Source organism: Mastigoproctus giganteus, chromosome 11 (assembly GCF_048544385.1).
Source record: "Mastigoproctus giganteus isolate SK-2022 chromosome 11, ASM4854438v1, whole genome shotgun sequence".
NCBI classification, from domain to species: domain Eukaryota; kingdom Metazoa; phylum Arthropoda; class Arachnida; order Uropygi; family Thelyphonidae; genus Mastigoproctus; species Mastigoproctus giganteus.
In genome coordinates this window covers 130,631,763-130,654,927 of record NC_143585.1, presented here as the reverse complement: position 1 = coordinate 130,654,927, position 23,165 = coordinate 130,631,763, and the positions used below count along the sequence as shown (strand labels likewise).

The following is a 23,165-nucleotide window of genomic DNA, read 5'->3' as shown; positions in this document are numbered from 1 at the left end:
TAAATTTAGTATGGAATGGCTCCACAAGAATCTCTGCCACTCAAAAAATTTAAGACAGTCTTCAGCTGGCATGATCATGGCAAGTATCTGTTAGGATTCAGAAAGGTTGATTCTTGTCTGTCTTTTCTACCAGCTCACGCAACAGTTAATGCTCAGTATTACAGAAGTTGCTTTTCATTGTTGTGTATACTACAGTTTGCAAGAAAGGATTTGGGAAATTCTAAGGGCATCATTCTGCTCCATTACAACCTCATCCACCTGTGACTGATTTAACAGTGATGACATTTTCAACTTTGGACTGGGACATCATGAATCATTCTCTATTCTCCATTCTTTAGGCCATTGAAGGAGTATCCAGGAGGATGAAAATTCAGGACAGATACAGATGATGAACTGATGTATAATGTCTGAAATAACTGTACGATCATTCTACTTCTTTATATGCTGCTAGCATCATTGCCTTGCCACAGTGATGGATGGCAAAAATGTGTCAGTGTAGAGAGAGAGAGAGAGAGAGAGAGAGAGAGATCATAAAAAAGAGTAATAAATATTTTTGGTGACTGGCATGTATATTTTTTGTAAAATAAAAAATGAAGTCCAGACCAACCATGAGCCATTCTGTCAATTTGAATTGGAACAATGGACATAATGGTTTTTGCAAAAAAATAAAATTGTAAAAATTGGATTTATTTTTTTATTTTGTTTTATTTTATTTTATTATTTTTATTTTTATTTTTTTTGAAAATTTATACTTATTTTTGTTACCAAATTGGCCACGAAGTCTGCTTTAGTAATCTATGTTGCAATATAGAAACTCATGATAATAATAGTAATGTGCACTCCTCTGTAATGTGCAGTAATTTCATAGACACTCAAGATTTTCCTTGTATTATGAAATCTGAAAAGGTAACACCTTTTGCCTTGTATACTGTATGTATATAGGTATGATTTTTCAGTTTCAAGCATAAAAAAATGTGATTTAACGTAATCAGACATTTGCAAATAAATCAGCATAAAGACAGCATTCAGTGCATAGAAAATAATGAATAAATAAACGTTGCATTTCATGGTGACAATGATGCATATGTGTGAATGTTTATTTGCATCTTTTGTCATAGAATGTGACCTTCCTTTGAGTTGTGTTGAAAATGGAAGTGTTTAGAAATGTTTCCTGATAGCAAAATATTTAAAAAATTCAATTGTGGAAGAACAAAATCAACAAGCATTGTTAATTGAATTGTATGGATAGGGAAAGAAGAGGTAGTAATGGCTCTAAAAAATTGGCCATTTTCGATTGCTACAGATGGTAGTAATCAAATTGATTCCAGCTATATCCCATTGCCATAACTTTTTGTAATAAAAAAAAAAATTGTCAAATCCAAAGTAGCTTGCTCTCAATGCTAACATTGGAAGGTGACTCTGCAAGATACATCATTAGATATCTTGCCCTGAAAGAGCAGAAAGCATGTGGAATTCCTTAAAAAAAAAAAGTCTAGCACTCAGTGTTCATAATGCATCTGTAATGGTAGGTCTAAAAATTGGAGTAGCAACAGTATTAAAGGAGGAGATTGAGCACTTGTTGGTAGTAGGCTATCCTTGTCATCTTATTAATTCTGTGCTGAAAAGGGAGCTGTATGCTTTCCTTTGAAAGTGGATGGGGGACTTGGTGAAAATTTACTACTATTTAAAAGAAGTGCTAAAAGAAAAGATAGATTTGAACAATATCAAAAGACTGGTAGAAATGGCCACCTTTATAAGTCTGTATAATGAAGAGGTTAGATGAGGTAAGAAAAGCAATATGAGCACTTTTAAAAGTTACCAAATTGAAATATACAAGTGATGGCTATCAAGTTGCACTGACTCTTGTTCAAATCCATTTGATAAAACAGATTGATGAACTCAAGAAAAAGAAACTTATGAACTACTTCTGGCCAAGGAAGCTGTTATGTTATGATTCTAGACATGTTATTCTCACTCCTGCAAAAAGTCTATTCACATTTCTGTCTTCTGACTTTAATAAAGCACTTGTTTCTTTTAAATGCTATGCCAGTGTTTGAAAATCCAAATTTTCAAATATTTTCAAATCTTTCTCACTTCCATTTTGGAAATTGATTATTATAGCAAACTAAATCAGTGGGGTGATTTTGACTTAGGCATAGGCATTTCTGCTGTCAAGTTCATAGAAAGTCTAAAACAAGAGGAGACGATATTCTGTTCTTTTGCTCAGTGAGGAAGTACTGTATGACTGCACATGACTATATGGTGCACAAGTTCCCATTAAAAAAGGTTCAGAGTTTGGTCCTTGGACTCTTGCTGTTCTTAATATTCATTAATGTATTAATGTAGGTATTTCCACTTTGAAATCTGAGTTTGATGATACAAAGGTGGATAAGGTTAATGATCTTGATATGCCACTTCAGCTAGACTTGATGAACTGTTTGGATTTTAGGGGAAATGGCAGCTGGTGTTAATGCCTACACTGGAGAAATTCTCTCATATTGGAGAAGTGCCAATATATTGCCAGTGTGTAAAGCAGTTCTGAGAATGAAGTGGGTAACTACTGATCAGTCTGATTTCAGTGGTAGGGAAAATATTGGAATCAGTGATGAAGAGTGTAGAACTGAATTATTTGGAGAAAAATGGAATTCTGAAGGAAACACAGCATGGTTTTGTAAAGGGAAAATCACATTTAACCAATCTGGCAAAGCTACTTTTATAGAGTTACTTGTGAGCTGGATGCAGTTTTGACATTGTTTACTTGGCTTTCTGAAAAGTGTTTGACTCAGTACTGCATGATGGCTTACTCTATAAGTTGGAATATGTTGGAATCACTGGAAAAATACTTAGATCACAGAGTATCTGTAGGGTAGGATGCAGAGGGTTGTGATTAATCAGTACTCTTTAGATTGAACCAATGTAAGAGTTGATGTTTCCCCAAGGATTGGTGCTGGGACTGATATTGTTTGTGATTTTCTTTAAATGATATCAACAAAGGGATAAAGGGCATGATGTCAGTATTTGCGGATAATGTTATGATCACTTAGGATACTTAATGATGAGAACCAAGCAGTGCTCCTTTGGGATGACTTGGGTAGACGTTGAGGCTGGTCAGGAAAGTGGCAGCTATGTTTTAATGTAACAAAATGCAATGCTCTTGCCCTTGAGGAATAGCATCACAGAATAAATTATACTCTTGGTTGGATTGAATTAAAAACCATAGAGGAGGGAAGGGATTTGGGAGTTATGATTTGGTCAGACATGAAGTTCTCTGAGCAGCGTGTGGACTGGCGAAAAAAGAGATCCATGTTGTCCAGTCATTGATTTTCTTACATTTGCTTGTAGAGATAAGGATATTGTAATCCCACTGCATAAGGCAATTGTAAGACTGCACTTGGAATACTGTATTCAAGTATGAGACCCCACTTAAAGAAGGTATCAAGCTTCTTGAAAGGGACGTCTATGTGAGGAAAGACTTCAAATGTGTGGGCTGCTAAGTTTGGTAACTAGACACCTTAGAGAAGGCTGTATTTCTTTTAGCCATGAGTTATTGATTACTAGAATAAGTTGCCTCCATTGGTGGTTGAGAATGACAGCTTAGGAAGGTTCAAAGGTTAGTTGGATAGATATCTACAGGAGGAGAGTCAAATAGCTATTTTTTTATTTTATTATTTATTTACTTATGTATTTTATTTTTTATTATTGGCTGTTGCAGAAAATGCCTTGGGCTTCCTTGCACCATATCTCTAATACTGCCTATGTGAACTTTTCAGAATAGTGTAGATAATCTACTAGGACAGCTCATGAAGGTGTGTCAATAATATACAGGAATTTTTCCATTAAAGATAAAAATTATGTACCAGATACATAATGAATTGCTGCCGATCTACTCTGAGACTGACAATATCACAGCAGCAGCCGTTAAAAACATCTTTACTGCAGGAACTCATTATGAAACTAAAATTGTGTGTAAAGTTGCCATTTTCGTATATGTTCATGAAGACATGTTGTATTATAATTCTGATACCGAATTATTTTAGGAAATTGTCTTTTCGCCCATCCTCCATTTCTTTTTTGATAACAAGCAGTAAATTGTACAAGAGTTATATCTTTTAATGTTTTGCCCCATTTTTCATATTTATCAAAAATACTATCTTCCATCCATGTGGATGGAAAGATAGTATTACATGGATACCGAAACAAAGAGACATTAATAGAATACAAGCTGCAGAAATGAAATTTTTAAGATTTTCAAGGTATCAAGCTTCTTGAAAGGGACGTCTATGTGAGGAAAGACTTCAAATGTGTGGGCTGCTAAGTTTGGTAACTAGACACCTTAGAGAAGGCTGTATTTCTTTTAGCCATGAGTTATTGATTACTAGAATAAGTTGCCTCCATTGGTGGTTGAGAATGACAGCTTAGGAAGGTTCAAAGGTTAGTTGGATAGATATCTACAGGAGGAGAGTCAAATAGCTATTTTTTTATTTTATTATTTATTTACTTATGTATTTTATTTTTTATTATTGGCTGTTGCAGAAAATGCCTTGGGCTTCCTTGCACCATATCTCTAATACTGCCTATGTGAACTTTTCAGAATAGTGTAGATAATCTACTAGGACAGCTCATGAAGGTGTGTCAATAATATACAGGAATTTTTCCATTAAAGATAAAAATTATGTACCAGATACATAATGAATTGCTGCCGATCTACTCTGAGACTGACAATATCACAGCAGCAGCCGTTAAAAACATCTTTACTGCAGGAACTCATTATGAAACTAAAATTGTGTGTAAAGTTGCCATTTTCGTATATGTTCATGAAGACATGTTGTATTATAATTCTGATACCGAATTATTTTAGGAAATTGTCTTTTCGCCCATCCTCCATTTCTTTTTTGATAACAAGCAGTAAATTGTACAAGAGTTATATCTTTTAATGTTTTGCCCCATTTTTCATATTTATCAAAAATACTATCTTCCATCCATGTGGATGGAAAGATAGTATTACATGGATACCGAAACAAAGAGACATTAATAGAATACAAGCTGCAGAAATGAAATTTTTAAGATATGTTAAAGGATCTATAAAATTAGATAAAATACCAAACATAAATATTAGAATGGAATTAAAGATTTACCCAATAATGGAAAAATTATAGAATATAGACAAAGATGGAAAGAACATTGTAGAAAGAATGGAAGATAATAGATTCCCTAAATTAGTTTATACATATAGAGCAAAAGGAAAAAGAGACAGAGGAAGACCAAAGAAAAGATGGACAGACCTCTTTGAGATCAGAACAGGCAGATCGCCTAATCCATGAAGGAAGATAAGATAAGACAAGACTATCTTTCCATATATCCAAAGACTTACTATCAACTTGTTGTTCATCCAATTCAGCTTTTGATTTACATAATTTCTGACGCTCATGTGGCCATACCGGTGGCACGGGCGACTCCGTAGCCAGGTGAGAAGGAGCAGCAGTGCGTAACACACACTTCTTGATTAGACCGGGGTTCGAGCCCGTCACCACCAAATACGGAGGATGCGGAAAGGTCATGGAATGACCACTGCATATTCCCGGAGCAATATGGCCTTAGTTGCTAATGCTCCTAAAAACCAAAATAACAAATAACTGTTGGCACATATTCAATCACTCTTGAAGACACAGACATTGGGTATCGTAATAAATACCAAGCTGCCTCTTGTGAACTCATCTCCACAGAATTCAATACATCTACACTTAATGCTTGTGTTAAATCAGTTATATCCGTATCAGGATATTCTTCTTGTATCTCTAATTTTCCTTTGCAGGTTGCTTATTCCTCTGTTAGTTTTATTCACATATTCAACTACATATGCTGCACATGAATATTCTTCTATGATAAATTGTAAATCTGAATTAGACTTGAGCACTCCTAAAATCCAAGGATTGTAATTATTCATAAATTTCTCTTCTATCTTTCATTTTAGAAATACATGTGGTTGTTCAATACCAGCCCTCAAAATATTTAGATATTCTTCTTCTGATTGGCATTGCTTTGATTTAAGGAATTCTTCGAAATTAACATGATTATCCAATTCTAATGAGTCATGCATTTTATGATATTTTTTTGTGATAAGCTAAACTTCAGTTGTCATCTGTGGCCATCGGTATCAATATACGAGCTTGCGACATTGGCCAAAAAGGTGCTTCAAATTGATATTCGTGTTGGTTTGCATTATTATTTTTATAACAGGTAAAATTATGTTTATATTGCTGTAAATTTGAATAATCTGAAGTTTTCTCTATAGAACATAATGCATCTATCATTTGGATTGCTTCTTCTACCCCACCTTTTTATTCTGATTGTTTAGAGGGTGCATTGTTCACCCATAATAATATGTGCATATGGACTTCCTCGATGTTGAAATTCAATTCGTTTAAAGAAATTTGCAACATAATATTTCCCAAAAGGACTATAGGATTTTGATTTTAAAATTTTGAGTATACTCTCAACAATTTTATTAAAGTATATGGCTATTTATAAAATAATAAGAGAAAAATAATAAAGTATATGGCACACATAGATCCATAACTTCATTAGTTGTAATTTCTCGTTTATATCTGAATTTGTACTTGACGTTGAGTGCGTGGTTTACACGCACTCAACGTCAAGAACATTGTAGGTTTTCCTAATTGATGAATCATGGCAAACACATCTCGTTTATGTTGACTCCAATATGCTGAATTGGGAATTGATTTTAGAAATGCCAAGTTAGACTCTAATGACTTGTTTATAAATTCTTTTGATTCCAATATAGAATGAGTAATGTTAGCTGTTTCTACTGATTTAAATGCAATTTGCAAATTTTCTGTGGTACGCATTCACATAATTTTCATTGCCATATATAGCAAATGTTGGGGAGTTACTCCATGATGATCAGGTCTGCGAATTTCACTTGATGCCATCATAAAGGGAGTAATTTTCAATCCATTTTTAAATTTTCGTGCATGTCCCAAGTATATAACTGGAAAAGAAAGTTCTGCTTGTACAGTCAGCTATGCTACAATGAACGATACTACAATGAACAGTTTTTATCAATAAAATCAGGATGCTGCAACGAACACGGAGGAATACTATCAACCGACATAGCACATGCACATGTGCATGACGTGTTGATTAGAGCTCTTCCCGCTTTGATTAGAGCATCAGTTATCATCTTTTTTATCGTTTGTAAGGGTTCAGTTATCTGCTTATTTGTCCTTTAGCAGTGAAAATATATTTTTTAATTATTCTGCTATATAATTTTAGCCATGAACCCACAAAATAGAGTGAGAAAGCTAATTAACTTAGAGATTAAGAAAGAAATAATTTCCAAGCAAGAAAGTGGAAAAAGTGTAGGAGATCTAAGTGCTGAATATGGTATGGCTAAATCAACAATCAGTACAATTTTAAAAAACAAGAAAGAAGTAAAAAGTGCACAGGTCGCGAAGGGAATCTCTAGGTTTTATGATTTTTATTAGGGAAAGTTTGCTTATATTTTCACTGGGGGAATATTGTTTATGCTTTTCATATTTTATGTACAGTGTATAAAAGTTACATAAATTAATTTTATATTATTTTTACACATATTTTTCATTGTGTATTATGTTTTTCCTGTTTAAATCATTGTTGGATGGTAACTTTTCTCTAGACTGCGGGTCTGGAACGGATTACCCCTAAATACATATATTTCAGTATATGCTATAACAAACAAGGTTCTAGAATTATGTTTATTCTAGCATACCCCCACTGTATATCAAATATGAAACTTGTTGGAGATGATTTCTGACCCGGTGCTATACATAAATATTTATCTTCAGACCATAATAATGTTTGTTATTGAATTATCAATAGTTCATCAATATTGTTGACAGTTCCACAATTTCATCTGAATGTTCCTGTTCACTATCATCATTTGGCCCCCAAGAAATCGTCACTCACTTTTATGCCATAGAATTTATACAAAGGTGAATTTTTCAAATACCATAACCATCTGCACACATCCTTATAGATACGATGATTCATGTATAAGTCTTCGTTTTTTATGTACATTAATGACATAATCGTCATCTAATTCTCTAGGTAATTGATGAACCATCGTATTTACGTTAACTCGTACATTTATTACTCGTTCAATGATCCCATATTGTCCATATTCATAACATAAACAACAAATTGTGTTGCAACATATCCTACTCATTTGCCAGTAGAGGCAAATGAGTATGATATGTTGGATATATAAATCCATTTGACGTAGCCATAGTTGGTATCCATCCCTCTTTTTATGAAGTATGACATGTATTACACATCGTGAAAGTACTCACTTCTTGTAAATTGAAGTAATTCATATGAAGTTGTTAAAAATGGTTTCAAATCTAATTGAAACCATAAATGATCATAAACATTACAACTAAATCCAAATGGGTTTTTGTACACTAGTTTTTCAAACTCACTGTCAGCTCATGTAGACACTATAGGGATGTAATTAGGAATCTCATTATTAGCCATTTCCAATTTCGCTTTTTTTATGCATGATATTCCTTCATTCATTCTGCTGGAGTTTTAGGTTCCTGATAAGTATCAGGCATAGTAAAACTGTGTGGTTGAATTTCATTATGATCCGGAATAGTTTGAATTTCTAATTTCCTTTTCTTCCATTCACGATATTCCTTCATTATTTCAGCTTGAATTTTTTTGGATGCAATTTGAGAACTACCAGGCAAAACAAAACACTCTTCTTGAATTTCATCTGGATTCACATTTTTGTCCAACGTCCCTTTCTTCCTTTTTTCACAATATTCCTTTGAATGCTGGGCACAGTCACTTGCACTTTAATGATTATGCTGATATAATGGTATAACATAGCCTTTTCTTCCATTCATGATATTCCTTCATTATTTCAGTTCAGATTTTTTTGTGTGCAATTTGAGAACTTCCAGGCATAACAAAACATTGCCGACTGGGCTAGCCGGATGGATAAAGTGCCTGCCTGCCTGGCGACCCAGTCGCGGGTTTGAATCCCACCTCTGGCTTGGATCAGAGTAGAAAATGCAACAACCTTGGGAGGTGCAATATGGCTTCTGTGCCAACAACTAACAAAAAAATAAATAAATAAAATAACAAAACACTCTTGATGAATTTCATCTGGATTTACATTTTTGTCCAACCTCCCTTTCTTTCACGATATTCCTTCGAACACTGGGCACAGTCACTTGCGTATTAATAATTATGCTGATGTAACGGTATAACATAGCCTTTTCTTCCATTCACGATGTTCCATCATTATTTCACCTTGAATTTTTTTGGATGCAATTTGCGAACTCCCAGGCATAATGAAACACTCTTGTTGAATTTCATCTGGATTCACATTTTTCTCCAACTTTCCTTTCTTTCACAATATTTCTTTGAATGCTGAGCACAGTCACATACGTATTAATCATTATGCTGATATAACGGTATAACTTAGCATGTCACTGCTCAATTGTACTTGTTGCATCACTGCACGCAACAAGTACAATGCATGCACATTGGGTTTCATGACAATTTCTGGGTAACATAATGCTTTTTTCCAAATAATGCCAGTAAAAATGTTTTTAACCTCAATGGGCTATATAGATACTACTACACTTAGGGTAGTGGAGAATGAAAAGGTAATTGTGCAGTCAGATATAAAGACTTCTGAGCAATGCAGACAGGTTGCAAGAGTAGCCCATGGTGTCTTGTCAATGATATATAGGAATTTTGCTATCAGGGATAAGGAGGTGATTGTCCCCTTGTATAAAGGGACAATCTGGACAACTGGAGGCCTCATTTTTAGGAAGGTTGTAGAGCTGCTAGAACAAGTACAGAGAAGGGCAACAAGATTTTTGAATGGAACAGAGGGTTGCTGTTACCAAGGAAGGCTTGCTTAAGTTCTGAAAATAGCAGCGGCCAGAGACTAGATACCTGCGAGGTGATCTGATTGAGATGTATAGGGCGTTGAATGGTTTGAGCCAGTTCAGTGCTGATGGGATTCCTCCTGTTGCTCAGGTTACTTATCTGAGGGGACAAATTCAAATTGAAAGACAATTGTAGAAAAGATGTGTGGAAATTTGCTTCTAGCCAGCTGGTGGTTGATAGTTGGGACAAACTTCCATCTGTCGTAGTGGAGGTCGACAACTTAAATAAGTTCAAGGCAGAACTAGACAAGCTTTTGGAGTGAATGGATGGGTGAAATGGGAAGGGTTTTTTTTATTTGGCTGATGCTATTATAAGCTTGCTTTCTTGCATCATATGCCTCTGCTAATGATAATGCTAATAAAATAATGGATAGGCTAAATATTGAATGCAAATTTGGAGTCCCCATTTTAGGAAAGATTTTAAGGTCTTGAAAGGGTTTGATAAAAATAATTTGCAAGGTAATTTTTATGCCTGGTCACATGGCATACATGATTGGGGCATGATAAATTGTGGGAGGATAATTATAGGTGTCCAAAATTATTCCTTTAGTTAAAGAATGATTGATCATTGGAATTAACTGCAGTTAATCTTTAGAGGTTGTAACTTTATTTAAATTTAAGGAGGAATTAGGTAAATACTCAAAAGAAATTGATAATGAAGTCAGAGCAAAGCTGATATTGGTTACTTTACTTTATTAATTTGGCTGCACTACATAAGCTTGTGTCCTTGCATCATTTTCCTAATTTTAATACTAAACACACTGGTACAAAATAGATTATGGGAGAATGAAGAGGCACTGAGTTAACTCATACAAATGCACAGAAGGTCTTGCTGTTCATCATAATTACATTCCTAGAACCATGAAAAATAACAAAAACAATGAACAGGGCTGGTCAACCTCTATACATACTGACTTGCATATGACATGTATTGGGGAAAAAATAATAATAAATAAATAAATTAATTAATTTATTTATTTATGTGCATCTTTAAACTCACATTTATCATTTTTAATAAACTCTAAAAATATTAGTAAGGAGAAAAACAATTGAAGGCGCAGCCCTCTTCCCACTTCATATACGTCCTTGCTCTCTCACATAATTTGTGGTCTCTAGTTGCCAACTGTTTTTATCCTTGGCTTAAATGCTCATGTAATGTAAGCTATAAATAAGCAAAAAATATTTCTGCAGGGACTCGGATACTGTTTCATTTTTCTGAAAAGAACTGATTTTTAGTTTAATTTGCTTTCCTTTGCTTTTTGAAGCTCTTTGTAATAAGAAATTGCATCTTCAATAAATGCACAAGAAAACATATTCTTTTAAAAGATTCCTATTTCATCTACAATAAAAACTGACTGGGGCAGATATCTAACCTTTTCTATCATGACCTGAAAAGTTCAGGATCTTTTATATATATTTCATTAATAATATCAGTGTATTAAAATATCTGGAGATATTTTCAGCATTTTTAACTAATTCTTGAAAATATTTAAATAATTGAAAATATCATTAAGGTAATTCTCAGTAAATGTAAAAAGCACAACCGCTTTAATAGTAGTATGACCCGATATGAGCAGTCATGAACTGTGTACACATGATAGACAAGTGGCAACAAATTAATGAAGTGAGAACTTACTATACTGTATTTCTCTCTCATTTCATAAAATCAGTTTTGCAGATGGGGAGGGTGGGGGATCTAAAACAAACTTTGGAAAAGAAGATAACAATTGGTGCTGTCCTCAATAATCTATAGACTCTGGTAGTAACCCACTGAAAGATTCAACTAAAGATAAAAATAAATATTTTTCTCCTAGGAGATTTTCAAAATATCTCCTTGGATCATTACTTGGAAATGAAAATTTCCAAGTAATGATCCCATGCAAAGGTTGTGCTACCAGTGAGCCAGTTTTTTCCTCTTTGGTGCAACTGACAAAGTGTGTAAACTACAGATATTAATGACACAGAATGAAAGAACCTGTGCACTTGTTGAAATTATTTTGTTTCTTCTGCTAGTATTGGAGAACCTCAAAGTGCACCAAAAAATGAATGAAATGAAAATTCCTAAATAGATAAAGTGGAAAATGAACAGTGGTGGCTCTGTGACAAATGCAGAAGGTTCATAGCAGTTACATTGGTTCACTGGAATTTCTGGCAAATTACCTCATCCCAGGTCACTTGGAAACCCCTTTATTTCTCAGGAGTTTCTGAGCGATCTGGAACGGTTGGGAATCTTCTGACCAGTTGTAAATATTTTTCTTTGTTTTTGTCAGTTTCTGCCCTCATTGCTAATTTCGTATTATCTCTGATTAGGATATTTGTTTTGTTTCCACCACCCCCATTTTGCACAGTACTGGTATAAGGAACAGGATCTTTAAGATTTTGAATTATCTATACTGCAAAGCATAGAAAGTTATATAATAATAAATTTCCATTTATCCTTGATTCTATCTTCCCAGTTAGGACCTCAATAAATATAAAAAGCACAACCGATTTAATGGCAGTATGACCTTATGGGAGCTGTCACGTACTGTGTGGTGTACCCATGATAGACAAGTGGCAAAAAATAAATGAAGTGAGAACTTACTATGCTGTATTTATCTCTCATTTCATAAAATCTGTTTTGGAGATGGGGGAGGGTGGGGGATCTAAAACAAACTTTGGTGAAGAGGATAACAATTGGTGTTATCCTCAAAAACTATTGACACTGGTAGTAACCCACTGAAAGATTCAACTAAAGATAAAAATAAATCTTTTTTCTCTAAGGAGATTTTCAAAACTTCATTTCCAAGTAATGATCCCATGCAAAGATATTATCTATCTTAATTCAGTGTCAGAATTTCTCCAACCTCACCCAGAGGTTAAATTTATATATAAGCTGTAGACCCACAATGCCTCCAGTCCAAGCAGTAATGTTAGAGTTAATTTTTTTCTAGGCTATCCTATTCATGATTAGTGAACATAAAAATTGGTAGTTAAATTCTTATGGAATTTTTTTGTAAATTAGAAATATTAGTTTATTTTATCCTTGCTAGCATTTTAAGCTTGTAGGGTATTGTATATTTAGGCACCTCTGTAGCCAGGTGGGCAGGAGCAGCAGTGCGTAGCACACGCTTCTTGATTAGACCAGGGTTCAAGCCCATGACCACCAAATACGGAGGATGCGGAAAAGTCGGTGAATGACCACCGCATATCCCTGGAGCAATATGGCCTTAGTTGCTAATGCTCCTAAAAACCAAATAACAAACAACATTGTATATTTAATGATGATGCTAAGTTTTTAATGACTCCAACTTATTTGTTTAGGTGGCAATCAATGTCTCCATTACGACAGTTCAAGAAAATTCCTGACGAAGTTGTAAAGAAAATTGAAAAAAAAAGCATTTCTTGGGAGCGGCTGTATGACTTGGGACCCAATGAGATTGCTGAATTATTAAGAATGCCTAAAATGGGCAAAACTGTTCATAAATATGTTCACCAGTTTCCGAAACTAGAACTTTCTGCTCACATTCAACCTATAATTCGATCTACATTACGTGTTGAATTGACTATCACACCAGATTTTCAGTGGGATGAAAAAGTTCATGGGATGTCTGAGGTAATATATATATACTTTTATAGTAACATAAGAGTGGATTATCTGTTTAATCCTTTTACTGATGAGTTTAAAAACATTTTGTGGGCTCAGAACAGTGAACTTTTTTTTTAAAGAAATTTAAAAATTTGTAAAACTGAAAAACTTTATATATGAAATGCTTTTAAATATTAATTTGTTCTTATTTGTTATTGGGTGAACAAGAACAAATATTAATTATACTTGTTTACCCAATATTAGAGTGATAATAAAACACTGAAACCTATGTTGGTTTAATTATGTTTATTTTCAAATTGAAAATATGTACATAATGGAGTCAATATTTCATGGTATTTTCTTACCACTTCTTCAATGACTGCAAAAACAGAAACTAAGATTAATATTATGGAATCCTTAAAAATTTTGATGGAATTAAATTTATAAAATTTTAGTAAATCAAACACAGATCTAATTATCAATATCAATGGAGACTAGATCTTTTTTTATTGATATTGATGTTCAGGCTGTTGAAATACCCACCATCAGTAACAAAGATCTTCTAATCTCCTTTGATGTAGATAACATGTTCACTAAGGTCTCAATAGAAGGGACTATGTAGAATAAAAAGATGGTTCCCAGTTTATTGAATTTTTTAAAGTCATGGTTGGAATCTTATTTTAATTTTTATTTTATTTTATTTATTTTTTTTAAGGCATTTTGGATCTTGGTGGAAGATGTTGACAGTGAAGTGATTTTACATCATGAATACTTTCTCCTGAAGAGGTATGTAATTCAAGAGATTTGTTAATTGACGTGGTCACTTATTAAATAAAATACAATGTTCTTTCCCTTTATTGTGCATGGAATTTCTATTCTTGCCCTTCTTAATCAAGCATTGCCATTAAATTAACTGAGCTATTCTTATAACATTGATGTTCAGGATATAAGAAAAAGTTATGTTATATTCTGAATTAGTAATATCAAATTAAATAAATTGTGTGTTAGATATTTTTATAGTTGAGCTGCCTTTTGTTATCTAATGCAGGAGTCCGCAAACTTTTTCTGTAAAGGGCCAGATAGTAAATATTTTAGGCTTTGCGAGCCAAGAGGCAAAATCGAAGGTATTATGTAGGTACTTATATAATAAGAGAGAAAACAAATTTCCACAAATTTTTTATTGACGAAATTCAAAATATAATTATAATAATCGAGTACAATTTTTTGGAATACAGGTCTACTAATGAGAAGAATGGATTTTTTTTTTTTTTTTTTTTGGGAAAATATTGCTTAACTGGGGTTCAGAGTTAATGTTCTCTATCATCAAAATCGATTGCAAATGATCATCTGTTAATGCTGACAAAATAATCTACACTCCACTGAGAATTAAAAGTGTGACATTCAAAGTTCACTCTTCTTTTCTTGTTTTCACAGGATGGGTATGCACTGGTATTAAAATAAAAATAAAATATTGTGATGTGGCAAAATGCTGTCAAGTTGTCACTGCTATTTAAAGCAGTGCAAAGTGATGAGAGTGCCACATGTGGTCTCTGTTGCAAATACTAAACTTTCTCATTCTAGCTTGAAAGAAGCCATAGACAATACATAAATGAATGAGCATGGCTGTGTTCCAATAAAACTTTATTCATGAACACTGAAATTTGAATTTCATAAAATTTTCACATTGTAACATTTAATTTTTTTTCAACCATTTAAAAATGTAAAAACCATCCTTAGCTCACAGGCCGTACAAAAACAGGCAAAGGTCTGGATTGGCCTGCAGGCCATATTTTGCCGGGCCCTGTTCTAATGGATTGTTTGCAATTGCAAACCTTATTAGTTGCTTAAGAATCAGTGACATTTACTCCCACACATGGTCCACTATTTAAGTGAAAAAAAATGTTATTATCTGGATTGGATAGAGAACATGGCATTCTGCTTATTCATGTTTGATCATTGATCAAATATTTAGATTTTGAATCCATTTCATACCGTACAATCATAAACTTTACAAATGTTGGTTTGTGCAGTGCAGTGGATCCCTGTTGGTTTGTGTAGTGCATGCTGAGTCCTAAGTGTGGCATGAATTTGCAATATGTTCTGTTGGGATAAGGTGTATATTCCCAGTGCTATGAATGAAAGGTCACACAGTGGTATATGATACATCCAAATTGGAATTATGCAAGAGGCAGTAAGTTTTCTTACCAGAGTCAAGTTTCCATTGAATGAGTGAAAAGATATTCCTGTAAATGGGTAAGATCTATAAAAGTTTTCCCATTTGGGAGAGAAAAGTGCATTTCAGGTTGGTGGTTTGGTTGCCCTTTGAGTTTTGCTCCACAGTTTGACAAAAGCATTTATCTGCATAGATTCAGGAGATTTAGCATTAGCATTAGCATTAGCATTAGTAGAGGCATTTGATGCAAGAAAGCAAGCTTATGCAGCATCAGCCAAAAAAAAAAAAAAAAAAAAAAAAAAAAAAAAAAGTAACATAAATAAATAAAAATAACCACTTCCACTTCACCCCTCTGTTCGTTCGAAATACCTGTCCAGCTGAGCCTTAAACTTATTTAGGCTATCAACTTCCACGACAAGGGATGGAAGTCTGTTCCACCCACCAACCACCCGCTGGCTAAAGGCAAATTTCCGCACATCTATCCTACATCTGTCTTTCCTCAATTTGAATTTATGCCCTCTCAGGTGATTTTTCTGGGCTAGAGGAAGAATCCCATCAGCATTGAGCATGCTCAAACCATTCAAGGCTTTGTACACCTCTATCAGATCACCCCGCTGGTGCCTAGTTTCCAGACACTGTAATTTGCAAAACTTAAGCCTTTCTTCGTAAGAGAACCCCTTTGTCCCATTCACCAATCTAGTTGCCCTTCTCTGTACTCGTTCCAGCAGCTCTACATCCTTCCTGAAATGAGGCCTCCAGGCCTGTATACAGTACTCTAGGTGTGGCCTGACCATTGCCTTATACAAGGGAATAATCACCTCCTTATCCCTGCTAGAAAAATTTCTATATATCATTGACAATACACCATGAGCTACTCTTGCAGCTCGTCTGCACTGCTCAGAGAACTTCATATCTGCCTGCACCACCACCCCCAGGTCCCTTTCATTCTCTACCACTGTCAGTGTAGTACCACAGAGTTGATACGTTGCTCTGGGGTTGCTGTTTCCCATATGTAGTACTTTACATTTGTCAATGTTAAACTTCATTTGCCACCTCGAAGCCCATCTGCTCAACCTTTCCAAATCCTGTTGCAGCAGCATAGTGTCAGTAGTGTCCTTGACAACCCTGCCAACCTTTGTATCGTCTGCAAACTTGGACATTAAGCCTGATATACCATCATCAATATCATTTATAAATACAGAAAACAATAAAGGCCCCAATACTGAACCCTGAGGGACTCCACTAATAACATTAGTCCACGATGAGCAGTGTCCATTGATTACCACTCTCTGTCTTCTCCCCCTCAACCACCCCTTTATCCATAGCAGCAACTTGCCTCCAATGCCACACTGCTCCAATTTGTGCAGCAGTCTTCCATGTGCAACAGTATCAAAAGCCTTTCTAAGATCCAAGTATATAATATCAAAGTTATTCCCTGCATCCAGTTCTTTTGTGACTGCATCATAGTATCCAATCAAATTGGTCAGGCAAGACTTCCCCTTAACAAAACCATGCTGTGTCCTAGCTATAACTGAAGTCTTGTCTAGATGATCCTGCAGTGCTTCTTTCACCAGTGCCTCCATTAATTTTCCGGGAACAGAAGTTAAACTCACAGGTCTATAATTACTTGTGTCAGCCTTTGATCCCCCTTTGTGAATTGGGGTCACATTTGCACATCTCCAGTCAATGGGTACCTCCCCTGAGTCCAAGGAAGCTCTCATAATTATGGCTAAGGGTTTGCTTACCTCCTTTGCTGCCTCCTTTAATATAACTGGATAGATCCCATCCACCCCAGGTGCCTTTCTTGTGTTTATCTTCAACAATTTCTCCTCCACTTTGCTCTCAGTTATTACAAGATTCTCTAGCTTACTGCTAGAGTTGAATACACCTCTGGCATTCCCCTCGCTGAATAACTCCTCATGTGTGAATGTCGATGCAAAATATTCATTTAGTTTGTTAGCTACCCGAGCAGGGTCATCAACAGTTGACCCATCGATCTCAAGTGGACCAATCTGATTCATCCCCTTCCTTCTAGAGTTTACATAAGTAAAGAACTCTTTGCTGTTTTTCTTCGCATCCCTTGCCAAGGATCTCTCGTAATCTGCCTTCGCCTGCCTAACCTCCTTTGTAACTTGGTTACAGATCAACTTGTATCTATCATAGGCATCCGTGTCACGTGTTAATTTGTATGTATCCCATGCATTTTTCTTCTCTGCCATATGCCTCATTAGTTCATCTGACAACCATTTAGGCCTAAACCTTGAACAATATTTCTTAGTTGGTATGTAAAGCCTAGTAGCTTCCACGATAAGTTCTTTGAATGCTTCCCATTTTGAATTTGCTGTTGGCAATATCATCAGTTGATCCCACTGTATAGAATTTAAATACTGTCTCAGTCCATTGTAGTCGCCTTTACGAAAGCAATACCCCTTCCCTTTACCCCTAATGGTAGTTACCTCTTTGAGTAACTCCCACTTCAGCACACTGTGATCACTGCCACCAAGTGGTTCATTTATCTGCAGATTCTGAATGCATGAAGAATCACTACTGATAATCAAATCAAGAGTATTACTCCCTCTAGTTGCCTCCCGAACATGCTGATGTAGAAAACAATCATCCAATAAATCCACAAAAGCCTTGCTACTGTGTGAGTGACCAGCCCCCAAATTCCAGTCAATATCTGGGAAATTAAAATCCCCCATTATAAGACTCTCTGATTTACTGGCCCACTCTATTTCTCCGAACAGTTTCTTATTATACTCATCAGAGTCATTAGGCCTATAGCACACTCCTACTCTCAATTTTGATCTCCCAATGCTTATGTCACACCAAACTGACTCGACACTGCACTGTCCAGCGATGTCGACTGGCTTCACTTCCTTGGATTTTATGTGTTTCTTAATTAATAGCATAACCCCTCCTCCCTTCCTATCCTGTCTATCCTTTCTGTACACATTGTACTCCCCAAATTCCAGTTCTGCATTTCTTATATCTGTGTGACACCACGTCTCTGAAATCCCCACAATATCTGCCTTTGATGTTTTGAGCAATACCTCAAATTCATCAAATTTATTTACTAAACTCCTAGCATTGGTGTACACACAAGTATACATGCACCTGTTCTTTTTCTTAGCTACCCTAACACAACCCATGTGTTTACTTGTACCCCAATGATTCCCAGCAGTCTCTGAAATATCCTGCATCTTATTTTCCAGGCTGCGGCTCATTCCAATAGAAGCAGTGCAAGAATCACTTTCACCTCTGCCAGTGGCTACTGTTAATCTATTAGTCCTTGTATCCCCCCAATCTAGCAGTTTTCCGACCCACCTAACATTGCCTCGATAGCATCAGCAAACATTCTTGCACCCTTTCTATTTAAGTGTATCCCATCCCTGTAGAAGCAGTCTCTCCTGTTAACAAGTACAGACCAGGCTGAAAAAAATTCTACCCCTTGAGCCCTGCACAATCTTTCCAGGGCCGAATTGATTGACAGGGCTCTCATCATATACTCCCTCCTATCGTGTCTGGGCAGAATTGCAGACACTTTCAATTTCAACCCTAATTCACGGCTTTTTTTCATCAGTGACCTGTACTTGTCAAGTAATTCCGCCGGTCTCCTACTCTTAATGTCATTAGTGCCAACGTGTACAACTATATCACCTTTTGTGCCCTTAAAAGATGATATCCGCTCTACAAAGTCATCAACTTTTGCCCCTGGCAGACATACCCTGGTCCTATTCCACCTATCCTTTTTACAAAGCATGTTTCCCGTTTCCCTGACAATAGAGTCACCAACAACTACTAGTTCCTTTGGGACCAGCGCATTCTGCCTTGGGGGTTGCCGCTGTGTTCCGCGATGACCAAGTGCAAGCTCTGGCATTGGTGTGGGCAGCTGAGAGCTTGATGGGCCCCTCACTTGTAATCCTTCGAGGGCATCCACCCTATCCTTCAAGCTCTCATATAGGCCCATAACAACGCTGAGTTGTCGCCTTATCTCCTTACACTCCTTGCATCGCACACACACAAAGACATCCCCCATGGCAGTATCATGTCCCATACTTGACTGCTCCGCAAACATCAAGCAAATAGTGCATCTTACAAGGCTGTGATTCAGAGGACAACTGCCCCCCTCAGTTCTCCCCTGGGCCACAGCATTCCCATTAGCTTGAGCCCTTTGCTTTGCTGCTCTGGTTTGAGTCATGATTTAGATTTACTTTCAATAAAATTTCAATTTCTGTACAAAATTAAATCCTAAACTTGTATCCAAACACAGTTATAACGCTATATTTATGTTTCAGTAACGAGTGTTATCTACGGAATATTTACGTTTCAGTAACGAGTGTTATCTACGAAATATTTACGTTTCAGTAACGAGTGTTATCTGCGAAATCCCTTTATATAACTTTCGTATCAAGTTATGTATTAATTATTTGTTTTTACTAATTATTTATGTTACGTAACCTAAGTGGTTATATGTATAATTAATTATGTTAAATAAAATTAATTATATTACGTTTGTAATCTAAGTCGTTATATGTATTTATTTAAACGTACAATTTAACTGCTAACGAAGTTCAACTAACGCTATCTAGTACGGTATATCGTATCACAAAGGCGGGAAAATTACGAACGGTTAGCGGAGTTGAAACAGGCGGAAACCTTTACCGATACTTTTATGCAATTACAAGGCCGAGTAAAGAATAAATACACCAAATTAATCAGAAAATCACAAAATAATGTTATACTACTAAATTTAAATCAAAAGTTTTAGAAAAACAATAATTTCAAATCAATAATTAACAAAAATCCACTTAGCGGCTTTGAAAACGACCGTCTCTAGTAGCCTCGTCAGCAACCACTCTAGTAGCCTCGTCTCTAGTAGACCGTCTCTAGTAGCCTCGTCAGCGACCGTCTCTAGTAGCCTCGTCAGCAACCAGTTCTTGATTCCCATTAGCTTGAGCCCTTTGCTTTGCTGCTCTGGTTTGAGTCATGATTTAGATTTACTTTCAATAAAATTTCAATTTCTGTACAAAATTAAATCCTAAACTTGTATCCAAACACAGTTATAACGCTATATTTATGTTTCAGTAACGAGTGTTTATAGTAACGAGTGTTTCAGTAACGAGTGTTTGGCATATAGGATAAAGCCTATATGCCAAAGCAAATTTCATTTGCTTTGGCATATAGGCTTTGCATGGCAATGTATGATATGCTTCTAATGCAAGAAGATGGGCACTAAACTATATAGAATCAAGCTGACATAAGATGCTTGGGGGTAGCAGAGCTTTAGACTGCAGAGTCATAGTCTAGATGTGACCATATTAGGTATAGTATAAATGCAGTAGTGAATAACAGTCAGCTCCCCATGTTGTGCTAGATAGCACTCTTAAAATGTTTAACTTTTTAAGACAAGTAATCTGGTGTGCTTTTATATGTTCAAGGAACGTAAGTTTTTGTTCAAAGACCACACCTTTGGCAGACACTAGGAACCACTGGGATATTTGATTTTCTAGTCCAAGTTTCAGGTTTGAATGTTCTGTTAAATTTTATCTGGATGGATGTTCTGCTAAAGATTTTAGGGATGCACTTCCTACAGAAGTGCATCTCAACAGTCTTTTGGGGTGAGAGGCGAAAACCATTGTTATTGAACCATTTAAGTATTTTGTTAATGACATCTTGCAACTGGCTTTCTATCATTTGCATATTAGGGGAATGGCAGGAGATGCTGAAGTCGTTGGCATACAGGCTAATGAACACAGTTTGTGGTAGGTCCTGTGTTATTGAATTCATTATTATGTTAAATAGTGACACTTAGCACTGAACCTTGTGGGACCCCTTCTTTCTGGATAAAATTAAAAGATAAGTGGTTATGAACTTTAACTTGAAATGAACAGTAAAGTAGAAAGTTTCCGATGAACTGTGGTAGATGGCTGTGTAATCTCAGATTGTATAGGTTTTTTCATTATACCATATCTCCAAGCCATCTCAAAAGCACTTTCTATATCAAAGAAGACCATGTCAGGTGTTCTTTTCATTCAAATGCATCACGGATGTTTATTTCTGTCCTAATTAATAGGTTGAGAGTGGATCTGCCTTCATGGAAGCTGCATTGCAAGCTGAGTTCAAGAGGTCATTTTGAATTAGAAATCAGGTTAGTTGGGCATCGATCAGTTTTTATATGACCTTGCTCATGCAGCTGGTAAGTGCAATAGGTTGGTAATGTTGCAGATTTGTAGGATATTTTCCTGGTTTCAGTATTGCCAAAACATAAGCATGATGCCTTTTGTCCAGGAAGTTATTTTTATTGAATATTCTGTTGTAGAGAAGTAACAGTGTATTAAGGGCTGGTTCAGTAAGTTGTGCAATCGTGATATAATCTATTCCGTGTGGCCCTGCTGTACTGAGTTTGGTAGAGGGTAGAGCATTGTACAATTCTGACATTGTGAAGGGAAGATTGTATGAGCACTAGATGCTGATTCAAAATTGATCAATCATTTTTCAGCTTGTGCTTTGTGTGCCGGAAAAATGAGATGAGTAAGATGTCATAGTTGAAGTTTTGTGAATGATTTGCCCAAGGTGTTTGTAATCTTGAAGATTACAAATACCTTGTAAGATATTTGATAGAAGGGAGTATATGATGAGAGCCTTGTCGATCAATTCGGCCCTGGAGAGAATGTGCAAGGCTCAAGGGGTAGAATTTTTTTTCAGCCTGGACTGTACTTGTTAACAGGAGAGACTGCTTCTATAGGGATGGGATGCACTTAAATAGAAAGGGTGCAAGTATATTTGCTGATGCTATCGAGGCAGTGTTAGGTGGGTTGGAAAACTGCTAGCTTGGGGGGATACAAGAACTAATAGTTTAACAGTAACCGTAGGCAGAGGTGAAGGTGATTCTTGCACAACTTCTGTTAGAATAAGTAGCGACCTGGAGCGTGGGGTGTTGGGGGTTTCAGGGACGGATGGCAGTCATCCTGAAATAGGTGGGTATATGGGATGTGTTAGGGTAACTAAGAATAGGAGTAGGAGCATGTATGCTTGCATGTATACCAATGCTAGAAGTATAGTAAATAAATTTGATGAATTTGAAGTGTTGGTCAAGACATCAAAGGCGGATATTGTTGGGATAGCAGAGACATGGTGTCACACAGATATAAGGAATGCTGAACTGGAATTTGGGGAGTACAATGTGTACAGAAAGGATAGAAAGGGAGGAGGTGTTATGCTGTTAATTGAGAAAAACATAAAATCAAAAGAAGTGCATCCAGTTGATATAGATGAACAGTGCACTGTTGAGTCAATTTGGTGTGACATAAGCACTGCGAAAGCAAAAATAAGAGTAGGAGTGTGTTATAGGCCTAATGACTTGAATGAGTACAATGAACAGTTGTACAGAGAAATAGAGTGGGCTAGTAAATCGGAATGTCTTATAATGGGGGATTTTAACTTCCCAGATATTGACTGG

General features: G+C 35.9%; 1 protein-coding gene across 1 annotated transcript in view; it reads left to right on the top strand.

Moving 5' to 3' along the window:
* The window catches only part of Brr2 (U5 small nuclear ribonucleoprotein l(3)72Ab), a 570,943-nt gene that overhangs the window by 313,206 nt on the left and 234,572 nt on the right, over positions 1 to 23,165 (top strand). Inside the window, exons 25-26 of the mRNA XM_090384330.1 lie at positions 13,266 to 13,557; positions 14,246 to 14,316. Of these exons, the coding sequence (XP_090240456.1) occupies positions 13,266 to 13,557; positions 14,246 to 14,316 (363 nt within the window). The remainder of the gene's footprint in view (positions 1 to 13,265; positions 13,558 to 14,245; positions 14,317 to 23,165) is intronic.